Source organism: Mustela lutreola, chromosome 9 (assembly GCF_030435805.1).
Source record: "Mustela lutreola isolate mMusLut2 chromosome 9, mMusLut2.pri, whole genome shotgun sequence".
NCBI lineage: Eukaryota > Metazoa > Chordata > Mammalia > Carnivora > Mustelidae > Mustela > Mustela lutreola.
In genome coordinates, this window is record NC_081298.1 from 144,079,429 (window position 1) to 144,097,460 (window position 18,032).

The window sequence follows — 18,032 nt, forward strand, 5'->3', positions numbered from 1 at the left end:
TCACTTACTTGTGGAGCATAAGGAATAGCATGGAGGACATTAGGAGAAGAAAGGGAAAATTGAATTGGGAGAAATGGGAGGAGGAGATAAACCGTGAGAGACTGTGGACTCTGAGAAACTAACAGAGGGTTTCGGGGGGTGGGGGTGAGCCCGGTGGTGGGTATCAAGGAGGCACGGATTGCAGGGAGCACTGGGGGTTACATGTAAACAATGAATCATGGAACAGTGCATCAAAAACTAATGATGTACAGTATGGTAACTAAATAATATAATAAAAAATTTTAAAAAATAAATGTCTGTTTCCTGAAAATCTCAAATGTAGCCAATCACCAATTACCTTTTGAGTATGTGCTATGCACCCTGGGCTCTGCAGGTCACTGCTAACGGCAGCAGGGAACAGAAGTTGTGGTCTTTACAATGAAGAAATACATGGTTATACTGAGGGACTAATTAGCAAATGGGAAATGCATGCCCCTTAGGCAGCAAATGACAAATCTATGAAACGCAGTGTTAATAACCATCTATAATGACCTCATGGTCATGGAGTAGGTTGTGCAGAGTCTCAAAACCCGCCGGGGTGCCTGTCTCAGGGGGTTAAGCCTCTGCCTTCGGCTCAGGTCATGATCTCAGGGTTCTGGGATTCAGCCCCTCATTGGGCTCTGCTCACTTGCTTCCTCCTCTCTCTCTGCATGCCTCTGCCTACTTGTGATCTCTCTCTGTCCGATAAATAAATAAAATCTTTTTAAAAAACACTGCCAAAGTTTGGAGGGCCAATGATGGTTTCACAGAAGTGGTCAGACTTAGGTAGGGACCATGAAGGATTGGAAAGAGCAGGGACATAGCAAAAGGAGAAAAACATGTGCAGACGTAGAGTCAGGAGAGGGTATGACGCGAGGGGTTGACCGACACCAACGAGTACTGAGGCACGGGGCCGGAGGGAAGGCTAAGAGCTGGGAACATTGGAAAGTTGGCACCATTTGGTGCCTTTTTAGGAAAGAGCGAAGGTGCCACAACCGAGACGAGGAGGAACCAAGTGGTATTGCAGACACGTCTTATTTGAGGAGACACCTAAGTGGAAATGCAGAGGTTCATAAACATCACAAGGTCCTATGTGCTGTGAGCGTCTGGATGACGTGCGGTCATGCAAGCTGCCATTAAAGACAAAGGACAGAAATGGCATTTGGACACAGACGGGGGATCAGAAGGGAAGGTCAACACGACTCAAGTAATCCCAGCCATCCGGTGAACTCCCCATGAGGGAAGCAACAGAGAGAACCAGAATGACAGAAGGTGAGGTCTCTGCTTGGGGGTCGGTCAACAGAGAGAAGTCAACAGGCTGTTGGGACTAGAGAGTGTCATGCTACGGAATGCAGGAGTTTGTGACCAAGAGATTGACATGCAGTGTCGCGACCAAGTGAAGGATGGGGCAGCAGATGAGAAACGTTTGCTGAGTCCACCCACCACAGGGGCGCGGCTACGGGAGAGGCAGCGGGGAGGCCAGACACCGACACATGCGGCACAGCTGACACCGACAGCAACGGCAACCCTCTTCACATGGGACTATGCACAAAGCAAATGACAAGGAACACGTGAAGACAGCCGGGTACACCCGCTCGATGGCCATGCTGGAGGCCACCATCGGAGCCACCTGCTGGACGACCAGGACAACGTCTCAAAGCAGGCACCTCTGCTTACTGGGGAGCAGGACAAACGTCCATGAGCAGGGGAGAGATTAACAACATTGACAAGGCAGACAGAACCTACAGGCACGGCAACCCTCGTGAGTGGCAGAAAGAGGAAATTCTGGAGGAGGATGGAGACTGGGCTCATGGGGAGCGAGGGGGTGTCTCTTCCTCTGGGGCTTGAAGCCGCAGGCTGACTAAAAGGGATGCTGAGCAAGAGGCCGTCCTAGGAGTCTCTCCAGGCTGAAACGGCCACCCTCTGCCTCGCTGGCACCCAGAGGCACCATATCTGACTCTCATCCCAGAGTTCCAGAAAAATACCAGGAGCTGTGGAAGGGCCACCGTCATGTACTTTTAGAAACACATGAGCTGGAAAAGAGAAGAAGACTCGGTCCTAGAATAGATAGATGAAGATCTGGACGAGATCACTGTCTCCAAAAGACGCCACTGAGCCCTCCAAGCATTCAAGGGCTTGAGGAAAAGCAAACAAACCCGCAAGGAGCCAAAGCACACTTCGTCCCCACGGGCTGCAGCCTTTCCGCAGGACCCAGGACAGCAGCCGCTCGTGCTCTGATGGCAAGGTCCACACCTTCCTGTCTCTGTACCCTGCACAGAGACTTGTGCAGCTCCACGGGCTCCGAACACAGAGGCTACTGGGTATCTGGAACTGGGTTCAGGCAGTTCTGTTGCAATAGGAAAATCTCCAAAATCACAGTATTGAGAGAAGGAGACGACGTTTCAGTAACATGAAAAGGCCGGAGAAGAGTCATTTCTAGGGGTGCTTCTGGCACAGACTTTTTTTTAAGATTTATTTATTTGAGAGAGAGCGAGCACACGTGCACACACGAGCACAGGGAAGGGCAGAGGGAGAGAGAACCTCAAGCAGACCCCCGCTGAGCACAGAGCCCCACATGGGGCTCAGTCCCACAACCCTGAGATCATGACCTGAGCTGAAGTCAAGAGCCAGGAGATGGACCGACTGAGCCCCCAGACACACCGGCTCACACTTTTACGATCCCATAGACCCGGTATCCTGATGAGGCTGTCAGTCAGTGGCAAGTGTGCAGGCCTTGTGACACACGTTTGGACAACAGTGACGAAGTAGGTTGAAGATCGCTCAGGCTTCGGATTCTGAGGATGGAACGGAGGGGTGTGGAGGAGCCTTTCACTCCACCCCAAAGAGCTGTACAGTTTGCTGAAATTCACATGCACGCTGCGCTCGTGACCTTTACCGATTTGTGAACTGCATTAAGACATTTCAATGTGAGGTATAAACTTGTTTTTTGACTGATCACAAGTTCAAAAAAAAAAGAACTATTTTCCCTAGACTCATTCTATCTCCAAGCAAAAATACGAATTTTATTTATAGAAGTTCTTTTGCTCTGCCGAGGGAGGGTCCTCCTTCAGTCCCGAAGACGCATGAAAAACAAGCTTTAACTTGACTCGATACCACGTGGCTTCACAGACGGCTACAGGCTACAGGTCCTGGCTACTTCTCTGCTTTCTCTCAGGGAAAGGTGTCCAGGTTCACAGAAGAGAACGAGGAATCGAGAGAGAAGGCGGCTGAAGCACCTCGTCCGTTCAAAGGGCCCGCGAGCCTTCTGGCTCGCTTCCTCCTCCTCTTTTTGATCTTCTTTTCTCTCATCTACTCATGGGAGAAGATATTTTTCCTCCAAAATATGGCTATTAGTTGGGGTAACTAAGTAATAAATTCACCTAAAAGTACCTTCCCGGAGTGTGGTGTAGACAGCCAGTAAAGGCCTCTCATTAAACTTTCCCAGAAATGAGAATTTAAAATGCTACGCTCTGTGTCCAAAAATTACATTTATGGCCCTGTGCTACTCGAACCTAAAGTCCAGACTGCTTGGCAACACACAAAATGTTCTAAATTGACCATGTATATTTTCATAATTAAGAATAATTCATACATTTTAAAAGTTATAGGCAGCATCTGTATAACTCACATGGAAAACCAAGTAAATGTGAATAAAACGCTTTCCTTTTGTGGCTGCGACGTTCGTGTGCCTGTGATGTTCGTGTGCCTGTGGGTGATATTTTAATGTCTGGGTGGCGCTGTCGGGTGAGCGTCTGACTCAGTTTCGGCTGACGTCATGTGTTGCGGGACTGAGCCCCACACCAGGTTCCACACTCAGTGGGGAGTCTGCTTCTCTCCCCCTCCCTCTGACCTCCCCCGACTCTCTCTCTCTCTCTGAAATAAGTAAATAAGTCTAAAAAACAAAAACAAAAGCCCTGCCTGCCTGAGGCCAGCGGCAGTGTGGGAAAAGGACCACCCACGGAAGACAGAAATGGGCCTTGTGGCCCCCATTCTGGAGCTCAGCACAGAGGGGACCACCTCTCGGAATGCAGAAAGACCCTCTCTTGGGTCCTGCTTCTGCTGCTTATGCATTATAAGTTCTATACGACTCTGCTCTCAGCCCACAGGAGGCTCCTCTGCTGATGCCTTTAATTAAGAGTTTGCTCGCAGCCAAATCCTGGTGCTGTTCTTGTCTATGTCCTAGCGGACGGGTCCAAAGAAGAGTAGTGTCCGTCTGCTAGTAATCGATTTTCTGTAACAGAGCAATGTAGACAGCTGCTGGATGAGCAAACAGACGAGCACGCGAGCAGCCCAGCGCGGGCTCAGGACAAGCTGCGCGCCGACCTGAGCATCTCCATCCTCCCTTTCTCCCTGCACAGCCACAAGGGAAGACAAGGGTAGCAGACACACCCGAGACACACCGGGACCAGCCGGGAGCAGAGGGAGCCGGGGGCAGTCCCACCCCGGAGGCAGCTGCTGGAAGGAAGTCTGCCTGCTGCTCACACGGCTTGGAGAGGGTCAGGGACGGGCAGGCCCCGCAGGGAGCGGGAGCGAAGTGTGGACGCTTCCCAGACAGAAGGCAATAGAAACAGCCGGCCTGCACCTGCTGGTCTCTTCCTAGCTGCCCTGAGGTACGGCAGACAAGTAAGAACCATGTATTCAGTTGGCAAGATGTCGTGGTGTTTAAGGAGTGTCCCTGTGCCACAGGGACTGCAGGCGAGGTCATGAGCATGCCCGTCTCACACAGACACCTGCTTTGCACATACATATGGCCAGAACAGGTAAGATCTGCTCTCGAGTGAACGATACGCCGCTGTTAGCTACAGAGCCTGGGCTTACTCTTCCTATGACACCAATTCTCGCTCACGTGCTGCTTCTCCAGACGGAACGAAGCCTTCCACCTCGCCCTCCAGGTCCCTACCCAGGATTTCTAAAATTGCACAAACTCAGCAGAAATGTTTCAATGGAGCCCCCCTCATGGTTCATCCTATTATAAAACACATATTCAATACACTACGTTTTATTAGTGAAATATAGTTGAAGATAAATCATCTCTACTGTTTTAAAGTGCAAATTTCTTTTTTTGTTTAAATCCAAATGCATCTCCTATGCATAGAGGAAGCCAAGCCTTATTTTTCTAGAGCCATGTAATTCTCTAAAAATTTCATTACTTAATAGTTAATTCACCATACCCCACTTAGCATTATTGATGACTTACACTTAGCTTTTGCGACTTCAGTGTTGATCGATATGAACCTCATCTCTCAAAGAAGCAATAAAATACTTAGCAGTAGTGACAGAATGGTATCAAGATAATAAAAAGGGAAAAAATGGTTAAGATACTGGGCAGGCAATGAATTTCAAATATCAATGAAAGAATCAATGCCGTTTTCATTTTGTCACAAAAAACCCTGAGTCAGAGACAATGCTAGATCAAAAACTCCCTGGTTTTATTGGCATCTCTGACAATGTTAATTAAATGAAAACCCTCTCCTGATGGACTGATGGAGCATACGAGAGCGAATCACGGTTCCAGGTTCACACCCCATTTACCGAAACAAGATGCTTACACAGTGTGTCCAGCGGTAGCTACACGCAAAGGAAGATGCCTCATGCTCTGAGCTTAGCATGTATTAAATTCATTAAATCATTTAACTGTGATTTATGTCAGATGATATAAACCATTACTTTGATTATTTTTTAAAAGGTCTCACTGTTTTGTCACTCATTTTATAGCTAGTGATGTATCAAGTACCCACTTTTCTTATCTGATCTTGTCAGGCATGAGGACCACTGTTTCCAGCCTCAGTGACCACAAAGAGTGGGGAACGGGAAAGTTGCCCATTTCTTTCCAAACCTCCTGTCTTGTGAGACTTGATTCTCAAGTATGTCTAAGCACAGTAGCATTTGGGGTGGAGTCAACATGACAAGAAAACCAGAAAACTAAATAGAACACAACTCTATTTTTTAAGAAAATAAGCTCACATGTATCAATGATACCTAACTCTTGTTCTATAATTATGGGACCAAAATTACCACTGTTTCATTCTATTTTGTTTTTTTAATTTTCTTATGACTTCACCCAAATTCATATTGTTTGAAATTTCCTACTTTTCAACAACATAAACACTGAAGACTAGAAGCTAGAAGAAGGCCAAACCTCTCTCTCCTGCCAAATTCTCATCCTAAAATTCCCAGGACTGTTCGGTGAGGAATTTTTTGAACAAGCAGTGTTCCTTGGTGGGTAAGGAAGGGAGGCTCTGAGCAGAATGTACACTCCTACCCAAGGGGCTGACTCTTCATTAGAGAAAAACGAACAGAAGGCAGGGAATGGGGAGTTATTAAAAACCTGAAAGCACACACAAAATAACTGGGGACAGTTGAGGAAATAACGTACTACAATAGCCAGCACAGTCGCTAAAAGTAGAGAACACTATGACCAGACGGGTGATTCAGACATGTGTTGGAAGAGGTGACCGCTGAACCAGATGAAGTTTGGCATTGGGGAGAGACTGGAAATCAGGCCAGAAACATAAGCTCAAAGGTTAAGTATGAGAATCAGTGCCACATAATACAGCATTCATTCAGAAAAAGCTGGGGCCAGCCCTCTGCTGCAGGGGGACACAGCACCAGCCCCCCACAGAGGAGCTCACACCTGTACAGACAGGCGTCCTCTGACCATCTGCAACTGCTTCCCCACACCTGGGTTCCACTTCTTCTCACTGCCCACACTATTAACATCGCTTGTTTTCTTGTTTTCCAATGGGCTACAATATAAATGCTTCAAAGGCAGACAATCTGCTATTTTTCTGTCACACTGATGGCACTGAACACAGAAAGCTCAACAGTTCTGAGATGTTGGTTACAGTGGCCATGACCACCCATTCGGAGGGACCCTGGCTCGATCTCATCACACATCACATGGTCATGAAACACACAGAATTCCCCTCAAAAAGATGAGAGACCATTTTATAAATCGATGAGTACATACGCTCAAAATCTTACTTGTTATTACACACTTACTATTAATCACTTTATGCTTGATATTTGAAGCTCTTGAGGAAAAAAATGTTACAGTCATCATTTCATCCTCTTACACATTCCGCACCTGGAACTTGTCACTATATATATATGTATATATATATATATATATACACATATATATATATATACAATATATATATATTGTATATATATGTATACAATATATGTATGTATATATACATACACATACACATATATGCATGTATACAATATATATGTATGTATATATGCATATATATGTATGTATACATACTATATATATGTATATATAATATATATTGTATACATACATATATGTATACATATATGTGTATGTATACATATATATGTATACATATATGTATACCTGTCTCAATGCCTCTAAATATAGGGGACCCGTATGTCCGAGTGATACCCTAAAATGCAAGACCTAAACAAAGCCTCCAAATTGCACCCCTACAGCATTCTCAATGTTCTTTGGTGACTTTCAGAGACTTACTATCAGTCTAATGCAGGATGGAATAATTCAACATCTGGTTTCATGGTTTGTTTTGTTTTGCATTTTTAAATGTATCACCGGGTAAATTATTCCTTCTGTTTTCTTAAGCCTCTCAAGTTTTCACCCCAATAGCAAAGATACCAAACGAGAAATCAAATGGAACATTTATTCCAGTAAAAGAGAAATGAAATTGTCTTTTTTGATTCTGGCATGAGATCCAAGTTTCAAAACAGACAATACTCAAAAGGCAACCTGGAACATCGCTCTAGAGGAAGCCCACATAAGCACAATTCATATGTTGTCTTTGGTTGTTTGAGGTTTTTCTTAATGTGAGTGACATCTCTTATCAAAAATGTTCAAATCTATTTTTAATAAGTAAATTCAACATTTGAAGTATACTAAGAAAAACCCTAAAATACTGAAAATACCCTAAATATTGATTCATAGTATTAATTAAAATATTTTTTATTATCAGCAAAGTCATGATCCCTTTAAGACATGATATAAAAAAGTTAATGGAAAATAGCCCTTAAAAATACACACAAAAGTGGAAATAGATTCTAAGTAGAAGAATTCGGTGTTTTTACCATTTTTATTGTATTAATAAATCTATAACAAACATTATTTTTATAATTTGATAAAGTAGCCTTGATTTTTAAACATGGGATATCATAGAAGAAAATTCAATTTTTCAAAATAATTAATGCCAGCAGTGAGTGAGTAAGGCACTGTGTGCCCCTGGTGTTAAGAAAAATGAAAATATAGGAGCACTCAGTGGCTCGGTCAGTTCAATGTCTGGCTCTTGATTTCAGCTCAGGTCATGATCTCAGAGCTGTGGGATCAGCCCTGGGTGGGGCTTCACACTAGTTGTAAAGTCTGCTTGAGAATTTGCTCTTCCTCTTTTCTCCCCCTTCTCTCTCTCTCAATCTCTCTCTCTCTCTCTCTCTGTCTCAAAAAAAAATTTTTTTTTAAAAGAAAGAAAAGTGAACATGTAAATAAAACAGAATGCCTCCTTCTAAAGGCTTTAACCTCTGGTAGGAATCTCAGTAAGAGGGGAGAATAAATACCCCGATAACTTACTCCTCACCCACTGGAGAGGACACTTCGTGGCTATTCCTAATCTTTACACAGACTTGACAGGTTGGAAGTTATCCCAGTTTTGCACATAAGGACCCTGAGGCTCAGGGCAGGAAATGGCACCCAGACACAGCTTACGTGTGTCCAAAGTTTGCTCTCTTCACACATCCTCTTTACCAGCACAGTCAGACTGAGAGCAAGGAGCACATACGTCAAACCAGCCATCTATTTTCCAAAGAGTTACTGGACACCAAAGTCTGAGAGAATGTTGTCTGAGCACAGGGGACATCTCCCCGAACACCCATGGTGGCCTTCCAGCAAAGTGCAGACGAGCTGGTTGCTGAGCATTCCAGGGGATGGAATTCAAGATAAGAAAATTGATGACACTGATTTTAATGAGAGAGATACAAGTGGGAACGGCCAAGTGTCTGATTTCCAAGTGAAAAACACTTTCATTAAAATACTGCAAACAGGGGCATTTCGGTGGCTCAGTGGGTGAAGCCTCTGTTTTCAGATCAGGTCATGATCTCAGGGTCCTGGGATCGAGCCCCGCATCGGGCTCTCTGCTCAGCAGGGAGCCTGTTTCCCTCTCTCTCTGCCTGTCCCTCTGTCTACTTGTGATCTCTGTCTCTCTGTCAAATAAATTAATAAAATCTTTTTTTAAATACTGCAAATGCTGTTTTAAATACAGATATGTTGCACTTTTCAAGAACTTGCAAACCCATTTTCTCGATCAGTTTTTTTGAGGTATGTAAACCTATAAATCAGTAAAAAATTGTTGACTGGGTTAATGAAGTGCAGAGAAGTAAACTTACTGAGGGGCACTTCGCAAGTTTACAGGAGAACTAGGACAGGAACACGGTGCTTACATGTGGCCACGTGCCCATCAGCATGTTGCAGGTGCATCTGCTTCTACATAGCTGTGTGCACCTGCCAGAGACAGGTGCGTCTGTTTCTGCCTGACTGCGTGCACATCTGCCAGAGACAGGCGCGTCTGCTTCCACACGGCTGAGCACACATCTGCACGCGACATGTGTATTCGCAGATGGTACTGTAGCTCATGTGTGCGCCCCACCTCAGTTGCTGCGAGGATTCTTTTACAATTCAGTTGTCTCGGAGAGCATAAATAAAAGTCATAACATTGAGTACATTTTGTACATGTTATCTCTATCCTGGAAGTTGATTTTGCTATAAATAAACCACCAAACTTCACAGGAAGAAACTGAGCTCTGGTTCTCTACAGCGTTGTCCTGAGGTTCCCGTGGGGGAAGTGGTGGACGGAGCATCTACTGCAGGTTGATCTCATGTCAAATCCGGCTGATTTTCCAGCTGGCTTTGATTAGGCAACCTTCCCAAATACTAGCATTTCTGGCCCAAGTTTTCCACGGAGTCACGAGGAGTCTACATGCACTAAGGAATAAGTCAATCAAGTCTTGCATACTCTGAAAAAATCACCACGGTCACTTAATCATCCAACAAATAACAGTGAGACCTTTTTTTTTTTTTTTTTAAGTAGGTTCTGCTCCCAGCATGGAGCCCAGCATGGGGTTCGAACTCACAACCTGAGATCAAGACCTGAGCTGAGATCAAGAGTCGGAAGTTTAACGGACTGAGCCACCCCTCCCCAGGTGCCCCAATAGTGAGACTTTGATTCTGCAAGGGACAGAGATACTGCCAGGAAGACAGGACCGTGGGGATGAACGTGTCCCTGTCTGCTACGTGGGGCCAGCCGTCCAGACAGAGCCACACCTTCCTGGGGGGCTACGAGTGTCACGGCTCTGGGGAGCCTGCGTTCCTCCTGTGGCCCCATGCATGGACACATCCGTCCTCAGCCCAAGGGCCAGGGCCCAAAGATGCAGGTTTTAGGGCTTCCTGGAAAGCCCAAGTGAGCATCCGCAGGTGCCTGCTGGTGCCTGGCTTCTGGAGGGCGCTCCCTAACACACGACTCGAGGGGAGGCTTGGCCCTCCTGCTTTCTTCCTACCTGCCCTTCGGGTGGATCTGCCCGCCTATCCGAAATGTCTTAGCTATGTTTCCTTCCCTCTGAGTTTGCTTCCTTTCTGTGGGAGCAGAGCTGCGGTGCATGACGGCGAAGTAGAGGTCTTATCCCTGAAAAGGTGCCTGGCAGGGTTTTGGAATCCACTGATTCCCCTGTTAGGTCTGGCTTCAGAGCACAAAACACAAGAATTACAGAATTTGTTGATACAAACCTTCCTGTCGCTGTCTTCACAAGGACTTTCATCTTCTTTCTCCTATTATTAAAAAAATACAGTAACCAACTCTGTGCAAGAAGGACCGTGTCGAACACACCCGTGCTCCCCCTCACTTTCCTGGTAGTCGTGCAGACCCTGCAGGGCTTCCTCTCCGGCTCCGGCCCGCCTCGCTCCTCCCCTTTCCCCGCCCGGTTCGTCAGGCTCCACCCCTCCTCTCCTGAGTCGTTCTCACGCCCTTCTCAGTAAGCACCTGCTGCAGAACAGGACACACCATATTCTCGGCTGCTGCGGGGTGTTCACCTGAGGGCCCCGCCCCCGCCTTCAGACCCGCGTGCAGGTCCCGCGTCCCGCTTCCCAGCACCCGCGACACCAGAGCATCAACTGTGCATCAGCCACCAAGGATGCCTCCCTTGTTTCTGCTTCGTGTGACTAATGCGTGTGTTGGTGGGCTATTCCCCTCGGGTGGTTCTCAAGTCTCCAGCTCAACGACAACAGTGTGCCGTGAACACCTGGCTAGCAAGTACACACTTCGTCTTGATTAGTTCACTTGTCTGAGCTCTTCAGATGCGTTAATGTTGGTGTCGCACTTTAAGGTGACAGTATTCCCGACATGTCAGAGATCATCTGCAGAAATGACGTATGTAAGGCGTCCTGAGGATGAAGAAGTGTCCGATGAAAGCCTGGCTCCGGTTCTGCTTCCTCTCCTGGTGTCACCCCGTCTGGGCCAGAGACGTGCATCAGGACCAAACAAACCCTTGTGCACACCCTCTGGGCCGGAAGAGAGCCGCGTCTGACCCTGACGCCGACACAGCTCCTCCCGCCCCAGGCCTTCCTCATGGCCGCAGAGAGGGGCTGGGGGAGGCGGCAACGAGGACCCCGTGCTCGATGCGCCCCGAGATCCTGCTCAGGACAATACGGTGTTTGCACACAGACAGCGCTGATGGCCGCACGCCACGGCAGGGGGCCTTCACACCACTGAACGGTACTCCTAAAAATGGTCAAAATGGCCAGTGCTGTGTTTTTACATACACATATTCTACTACAAAAAAAATTAGATAACAGAAACTCCTTTGATCAAACAACAGAAATCTGTATTTTAAAAATAATGTGCACAATAATACGCTGCCTTACAGCTTTGCAAGGTCACTTTCATTTTACCCCAGGATGACAGACTTAAGTTTAAGCACCCTAGCCACAGGAGCTCAGAGCAAATTGCAAATGGTCACGAGACCCCTACTGCGTCAAGGCTCGGTCCCGGACACGGTGAAGGACACGTGACGCCAAGCCTCACGCTCGACCCCCACCCAAGGAATCCACAGCGGGCGCAGGAGAGACAACTGGCCTCTTGCCCAGGAAGCGTTCACTGGATGTCGTTTCTTTGCTATTACTACCACCTGTTACAGTGCACATAACACGCTTGCTCGCTTTCCGATCTCTCAAAAACATGGGCTAGATTTCAGAGCAAAAACCCTTCAACTCCATGAGGCGATTCATGCCCATAAGGAAAAGGCACAGGGAGTCCTGCTCGGGCCACGCGGGAAGCAAAGATGGCGCCATGTGGACGTCAGAGCAGGGAGGCTCTTCTGGCTGTGAGCAGCGCGACACCTGCCGCGACGCCTGCCATCACTGGGAACAGACCACGGAGCCCGGCACAGGAAACAGCTCTGCTGAGAAATGAGGCACAACTAGCATGGGCTTCACGACACTGGAGGAAACAGAGCCTCGCTCACTCACAACCGCACCCAAATCCAAGCTCCCCCACTTCCTAACTACGGAAGTGGAGGCACGTGACGTTCTCGTCCATCTCCTTGCTTCGGGGGCCCCAAAGCTGGGTGCTGACGCCTGGGCAAGCGTGCGTGTGAGGAGAGGCAGGCCCCCGCAGCAGAGCCAGCACTCGGCAAATGGGCAGGCTGCTCTCCCCAGACGCCCCTGCCCACCACACGTCAGCAATGTCCAGACAAGAGAGAATGGGGCCTCCGCTGCTCCGGGTCACCGGCTTTCCCCAGAAGCTGAGGTGGCAAAACCAGGCGGTTAAAAGCCAATCGCTTGGGGTTGCGATTATTCCGATAATGCATTAAGAAAGACACTTTGATTCACTCTAACGAATTAAATCTACTGATGGATGCCAAGTCACTGATACACACGGAAACTCGCCGAGGCCCCAGCAGATTCACACAGCGAGTCAATAAGGCACCGTGACAAACGTCAGTGGCCAGACCACACCAGGGACTCTGGCTGCCGCACAAAGTCACTGTCCTCACGATGCCTGTGCCCTCTTCCTGCCGAAATACGGCCATAGGTTACTCCACGCCTGAGCACAGAGTGTCCGTCTCCGCTCCTCCCCCCGTGCAGGCAGGAGCTGCCGTGTCACCGCTCCCGGCGCTCCAGGACAGACGCTCACTCCGACACCACAGCAACGAAGTGTCTTCTTTCCTCCTCGTCTCCAAGACCTCCCGTCACCTGTGCCTTCGCGGAAAACCACTTCCACATCAAAAGAACAGGAGGAAGGGGAAGAGAATCGCTTGAAAGCGCATTCCCTGCGACCGTCTGGTTTACATCGTAACCCCCACCGGTGGTGAGAAACCCAGACAAACTTCCCCCCAAGCGCCCTCCCCAGGTGGGCAGGAAGCTGGCGACAGCTCCGTGTAGCCCCAGCCCCTTCCACCCACGCTCCGGGCCACTTACTCTGTTTCTAAATGCGGAGCACGTTTACGAGTGGAAAAGGAATGGCTCACAAGGCTGCTGCACCCCAAGTTTCCTTATAGTTCAGGAGGCTTCAGCATTAGAAGAGACTCACACTTGATACCCCAGACTTAACCACACAACCTCCTGCCTGGGTCCAAACAGTTTAAAACAAGAGGGGCGCCTGGACGGCTCCGTTTGGTGAGCGTCTAATTCCTGATTTCAGCTCAGGTCATGATCTCAGGGTCCTGGTCAGCGGGGAGCCTGGCTCTCCCTCTCCCTCTGCCCGTCCCCCTGCTCGTGCACTTCTGTCCCCCCCCCAAAAAAGGAAATTATAACTATCTGAGGTGGATATGTTAATTAGCTTGAATTGCCAAATATTCTGCAAATAAATAATTTAAAGATATGTTTTCCCAGAGCACATACATCAGATAGACTCGTCACCTCATGTCAGAGGTTATGCGCCCCAGCAGCGTGCTTCCTGCTTGGAAGGCACAGCTCAGCGTGTGGCGGAGGACGGAGCAGACGCAGAACCACGCAGCCCGGGTCCACGGGGCGGGCTCGTGCTGCCATCCGTGGAGCGCGCGCCCCGCGTCCCCGCTTCCCTGACCACACCAGCTACTACACAACACCAGCGCCCCCAAAGCAGAAGGTCCGTGGCGTCCGCGGACGCCTACACACCGACACACCTGCTGCTGTTCCGCTCGCCACGCTCCCTCTAAAAATACACCTTGAAAGTTGCTGGGAAAACAGTTTCTCAGTCCGTGACTGGACGCACAGTAAGAGGTCATTAGGACCAGCGGAGGAGCCATTAAAATTACTCACATGATCTCTGGCACCCGAGAGACCGGATCGAAGGGACCACCTGCCTGGGAAACACGCGAGGTTCCCACCGCCACGCTGCGCCGCGTCCTGGACCGCGGTGGGCTCTCTGCTTCCCTCTCCCTCCCACGGGAGCTCCACCCCACGTGCTAGGACGCGCCTTCCTCCCACAGCACCAAATACAAAGTGAGAGTGGAAGTAGCTCACCTTGTGGCTCTCAAAATCAGGGCCGCTATGAGGTGTCTCTTCATCTTCCTTGACTATCTCCGCGGGTGTCTGGAGAGAAAACACACGGCGGCCGTAGTGGCAGTCGAGCGACGCCAAACCCCGGGAAAGGAGCAGAGGGGGTGGAGAGCAGAGCTCTGTGGACCGCTTCTGTGGACGGAGCTGAAAGTGTGGCTGGTTTTCCGACGCCCCCTGACCAGCATTTTTACCTTCACTCCACTTACGAAACGCTAACCTATTGAATGAAATTGTCGGGGACATGGTTAAGGGGAAACACCAGCAGCCCCTTTCCTGGGGGAAAGGAGTGGATCATCCGTCCAGATGCCTCTTGTCAGTGGGTAGCAGATGCCTGTGGACCTCCGTGTGCCACTGGGACCCCAGTCAGCGCCCACCTCCCCGACATTCAAGCCTGGCCCGCCACAGCCCGGGCGGTCCTGCTCCTCACACGGCGGGCCACCTCGCGTCCGTGGGCATCATGTCCCAGGTTTTGTGACTTGTCAGCAAAAATCATTGAGCTGTGTTTAACTGCTGCCCTGGGTACTCTCCACGAGGGGAAAGCCACGTGGTCCTGTGGCTAAGAAAGGGTCCCTCAGAGCAACGTCACTCTATTTCTGTGCCAATCAGGGTAGGCGCGCCCCGTGTCCACTGCGGGCTGGCGAGGGGGTCCCTTGTTCATCCGTCACCCAGGACGCCAGACCAACAGACATCAACTCCTTGCGTTCCCATGGCTTCAGAGGCAGAGGGACACTGTGGCTGTCAATGCCTCTGCTCGGACGTGCGGCCCATGACAGCCGCCCACGTGTCATCACTGAAGGCTACGAAGCTGCACCTGAGTTCAAGGGTGGAGGAGGATTCTCCCAGCAAACGGCCACGGCAGGTGCCCATGAAGAGACCTAAGGACCCCGCAGCTCCTGCCAGCTGACCCTGGCAGGTGCAAGACCGAGTCCGGGGCTGTGTAGACGTGTGGTCTAGGTGGTCCCCCTAGCCTGGACCTCGGCTGTCCAAACTTCCGAAAACTCAGAGCCTGCATAAGCACTGCCGTCCTGCGGTCCACACAGAAAAGTCACCGTGATGTAGGGACCGCCCCAACCGCAGCAAGAAACAAACATGACAAGCACATCCTCTCAAAGGGTCGCCGATGCCAACGGCGATGCCATGTATTCAGCAACATACACAGAATGAGGAGCCCCGCAGTCCTGACCCAGGACGGTGACGGAGAATGCAAACCAGCGCGGCCCCTGAAAAGCTCAGCCACACAGGGAGATGAACGTTAATTAAGTCGCACAATTAAGTATAAAACCTCAACTGTGATATGCTTTGTAAGAGGGATTCGGGGAGCTAAATGGGCTGCCACGGCCTTACCAACACAGGAGACCACGGAACGTTTCCTCTGCTGTGCCTACAACGTGAAATATCTTCCTGCGGTCGTCCTGCGGGAGGACGCGCGGAGACTGAGGGGCACGGGGCGGGGGGTCGTCGGCCAGCCAGCGGTCACGGTAATCTAGCCGGGGACGGTGGTAGTCACGGCCGGAGGGATGGCACTGAGACAGAGAGCACGGGCGCTTCCAGACACACGCAGGAGGTACCACTTGGTGGTCTGGGTGCAGAAGGGCTGAAGCAGTGAGTCCCAGGAACATCTCGGAGTTTGTTTTTTGTCTGACTGGATGGACACGTGTCACGCAGCCACTGAGACAGGAGCGCGCAGCGTGTGCGGACGGTGTGGAAGGACAGCCGCGCATTCCCGCTGTGCTGAATTGGTGTCTCAGCACATCTAGCAGGGGTGTCAGCTCCTGGGGTGTGTCTCTCTGGATGTGTGTGTGTCTGGACGCAGCGTGTATAGATGCGTGTGTGTCTACCTGTGTGTGTCTGTGTGTACATCTGGACCCCGGGGAAAGAGACCTGCAGAGAGACTGCCGCCATAGTGATGGGGAGTTCAAGATGTAGAGCAATCACTGGCGTGACCTGACCCGGGTAGACCTCCAGCATTCGGTGCCAAGTGGAGGACTGGAGGTCTGCCGAGAAGAATGAGAACGGGCCCCCGGCTGGCTCACTTGGGACAGCACATGATTCTTGAGCTCAAGGCTGTAAGTTTGAGCCCCATGTTAGATGGAGAGATGACTTAAAAAATAAACTCTCTAGGGGCACCTGGGTGGTTCAGTGGGTTAAGTGTCTGACTTCGGCTCAGGTTCTGATCTCAGGGTCCCGGGATCGAGCCCCGCATCGGGCTCTGCCCATCAGGGAGCCTACTTCCCCTCTCTCTCTGTCTGCCTCTCTGCCTACTCATGATCTCTCTTTCTCTGTCAAATAAATAAAATCTTTAAAAAAAAAAAAAAAAAAAAAAACCTAAGGACGCAGCCACAGACCATGACAAGTACTCAGAACAGTCCCCAAAGCAGAAGAACCCACCGGGGGTAGGGGCAGGCAGGAAAAGGTGTGATGCGGGACCCGGAAGATGAGCGGTAACTGACCAGGGGGGCACAGAACATGCTAGAGGCCCAGCGAGCATGGGGGGGGGGGGGGGGAGGGGACGGCGAGCAGGGGGGCTGATGCAGCTCGGACGGCCATCGGCAGGGTCGTGCGACCCCCGTGACCCACCTGGTCCGCGGGCGCCTCCACCTGCACGTCATCGTCCTCTCTGACTTCCGGTGCTCCTTGGGTTTCCGTGTGGGGAGTCTGGGCTTTGTACACATCACCTTCTGGAGGAAAACAGCACAAACAGGTGTTCAGGCCGACGTCCCCTGCACATTCTCCGGCCCAAACCGAGGTCGCGGCTCCGTACCACTGAGTTTCCGACGTGGTGCGCGGGCCGCTGGCCCCGGAGCCCTGCATCCCACCACAGGACCCCATGGCCTTGCCTCTGCCCCGTGTCTGCACGGACGGCCGTCCCTGCGTCCTGCCCCCACGGGGCTCGGTCCCAGAGATGAGACTCGCCGAACACTTGGCAGACACGTGTCCAGCCGACTCCAAAATCACCACAAAGCGACCCCCTGCCCGACACCAAAGTCCTAGTCTGAGGACATGCACCTTGGTTACTTCAAGAACTTCCTTTGAAGTAATGAACTCAATGCGTTTGAACCGACGAGGTATTAAAACCGCACGTTGGGAAGCAGTCGGCCGAGCCTACAGAGAAGCAGCTCGCCGGCCCCACAGCCGCACGTGCCACAGGCTCACAGAATCCGCAGGTGCTTGAAAACCTTGTCCTCACCCTGACAGGACTTCAGCGACAGCAAGGGGCCGGCCGCTTCCCTCAGCCCCCAGAGGATGTCACCACGGTCGTGACGGCCTCAGTGACCGCAGCTCACTCGACTTCTTGTCCTTCCCCGCCCCTCCCAGCCCTCAGCCCCGGAAGGACCGTCACACAGTCCTCGGCGGAAGGGTGCCAGGCCCTCCTCTGCCTGCTTGATACTTAACACGCACACAAGTCTCTGAAAATCCTACCGTGGCCGTTTGTAGAGAAGCAGCGTGCGGAGGGCCCCACGCTCGGGAGCCCGCTCAG

The 18,032-nt window shown here is 50.4% G+C and overlaps 1 protein-coding gene across 1 annotated transcript in view; it reads right to left on the reverse strand.

Moving 5' to 3' along the window:
• DCDC2C (doublecortin domain containing 2C) overlaps positions 1-18,032 on the reverse strand; it is a 90,122-nt gene that overhangs the window by 20,946 nt on the left and 51,144 nt on the right. The window contains exons 8-10 of the mRNA XM_059132757.1: positions 17,132-17,232; positions 14,519-14,587; positions 10,805-10,846 (exon numbers count right to left, since the gene is read on the reverse strand). Coding sequence (XP_058988740.1) covers positions 10,805-10,846; positions 14,519-14,587; positions 17,132-17,232 — 212 coding nt within the window. The remainder of the gene's footprint in view (positions 1-10,804; positions 10,847-14,518; positions 14,588-17,131; positions 17,233-18,032) is intronic.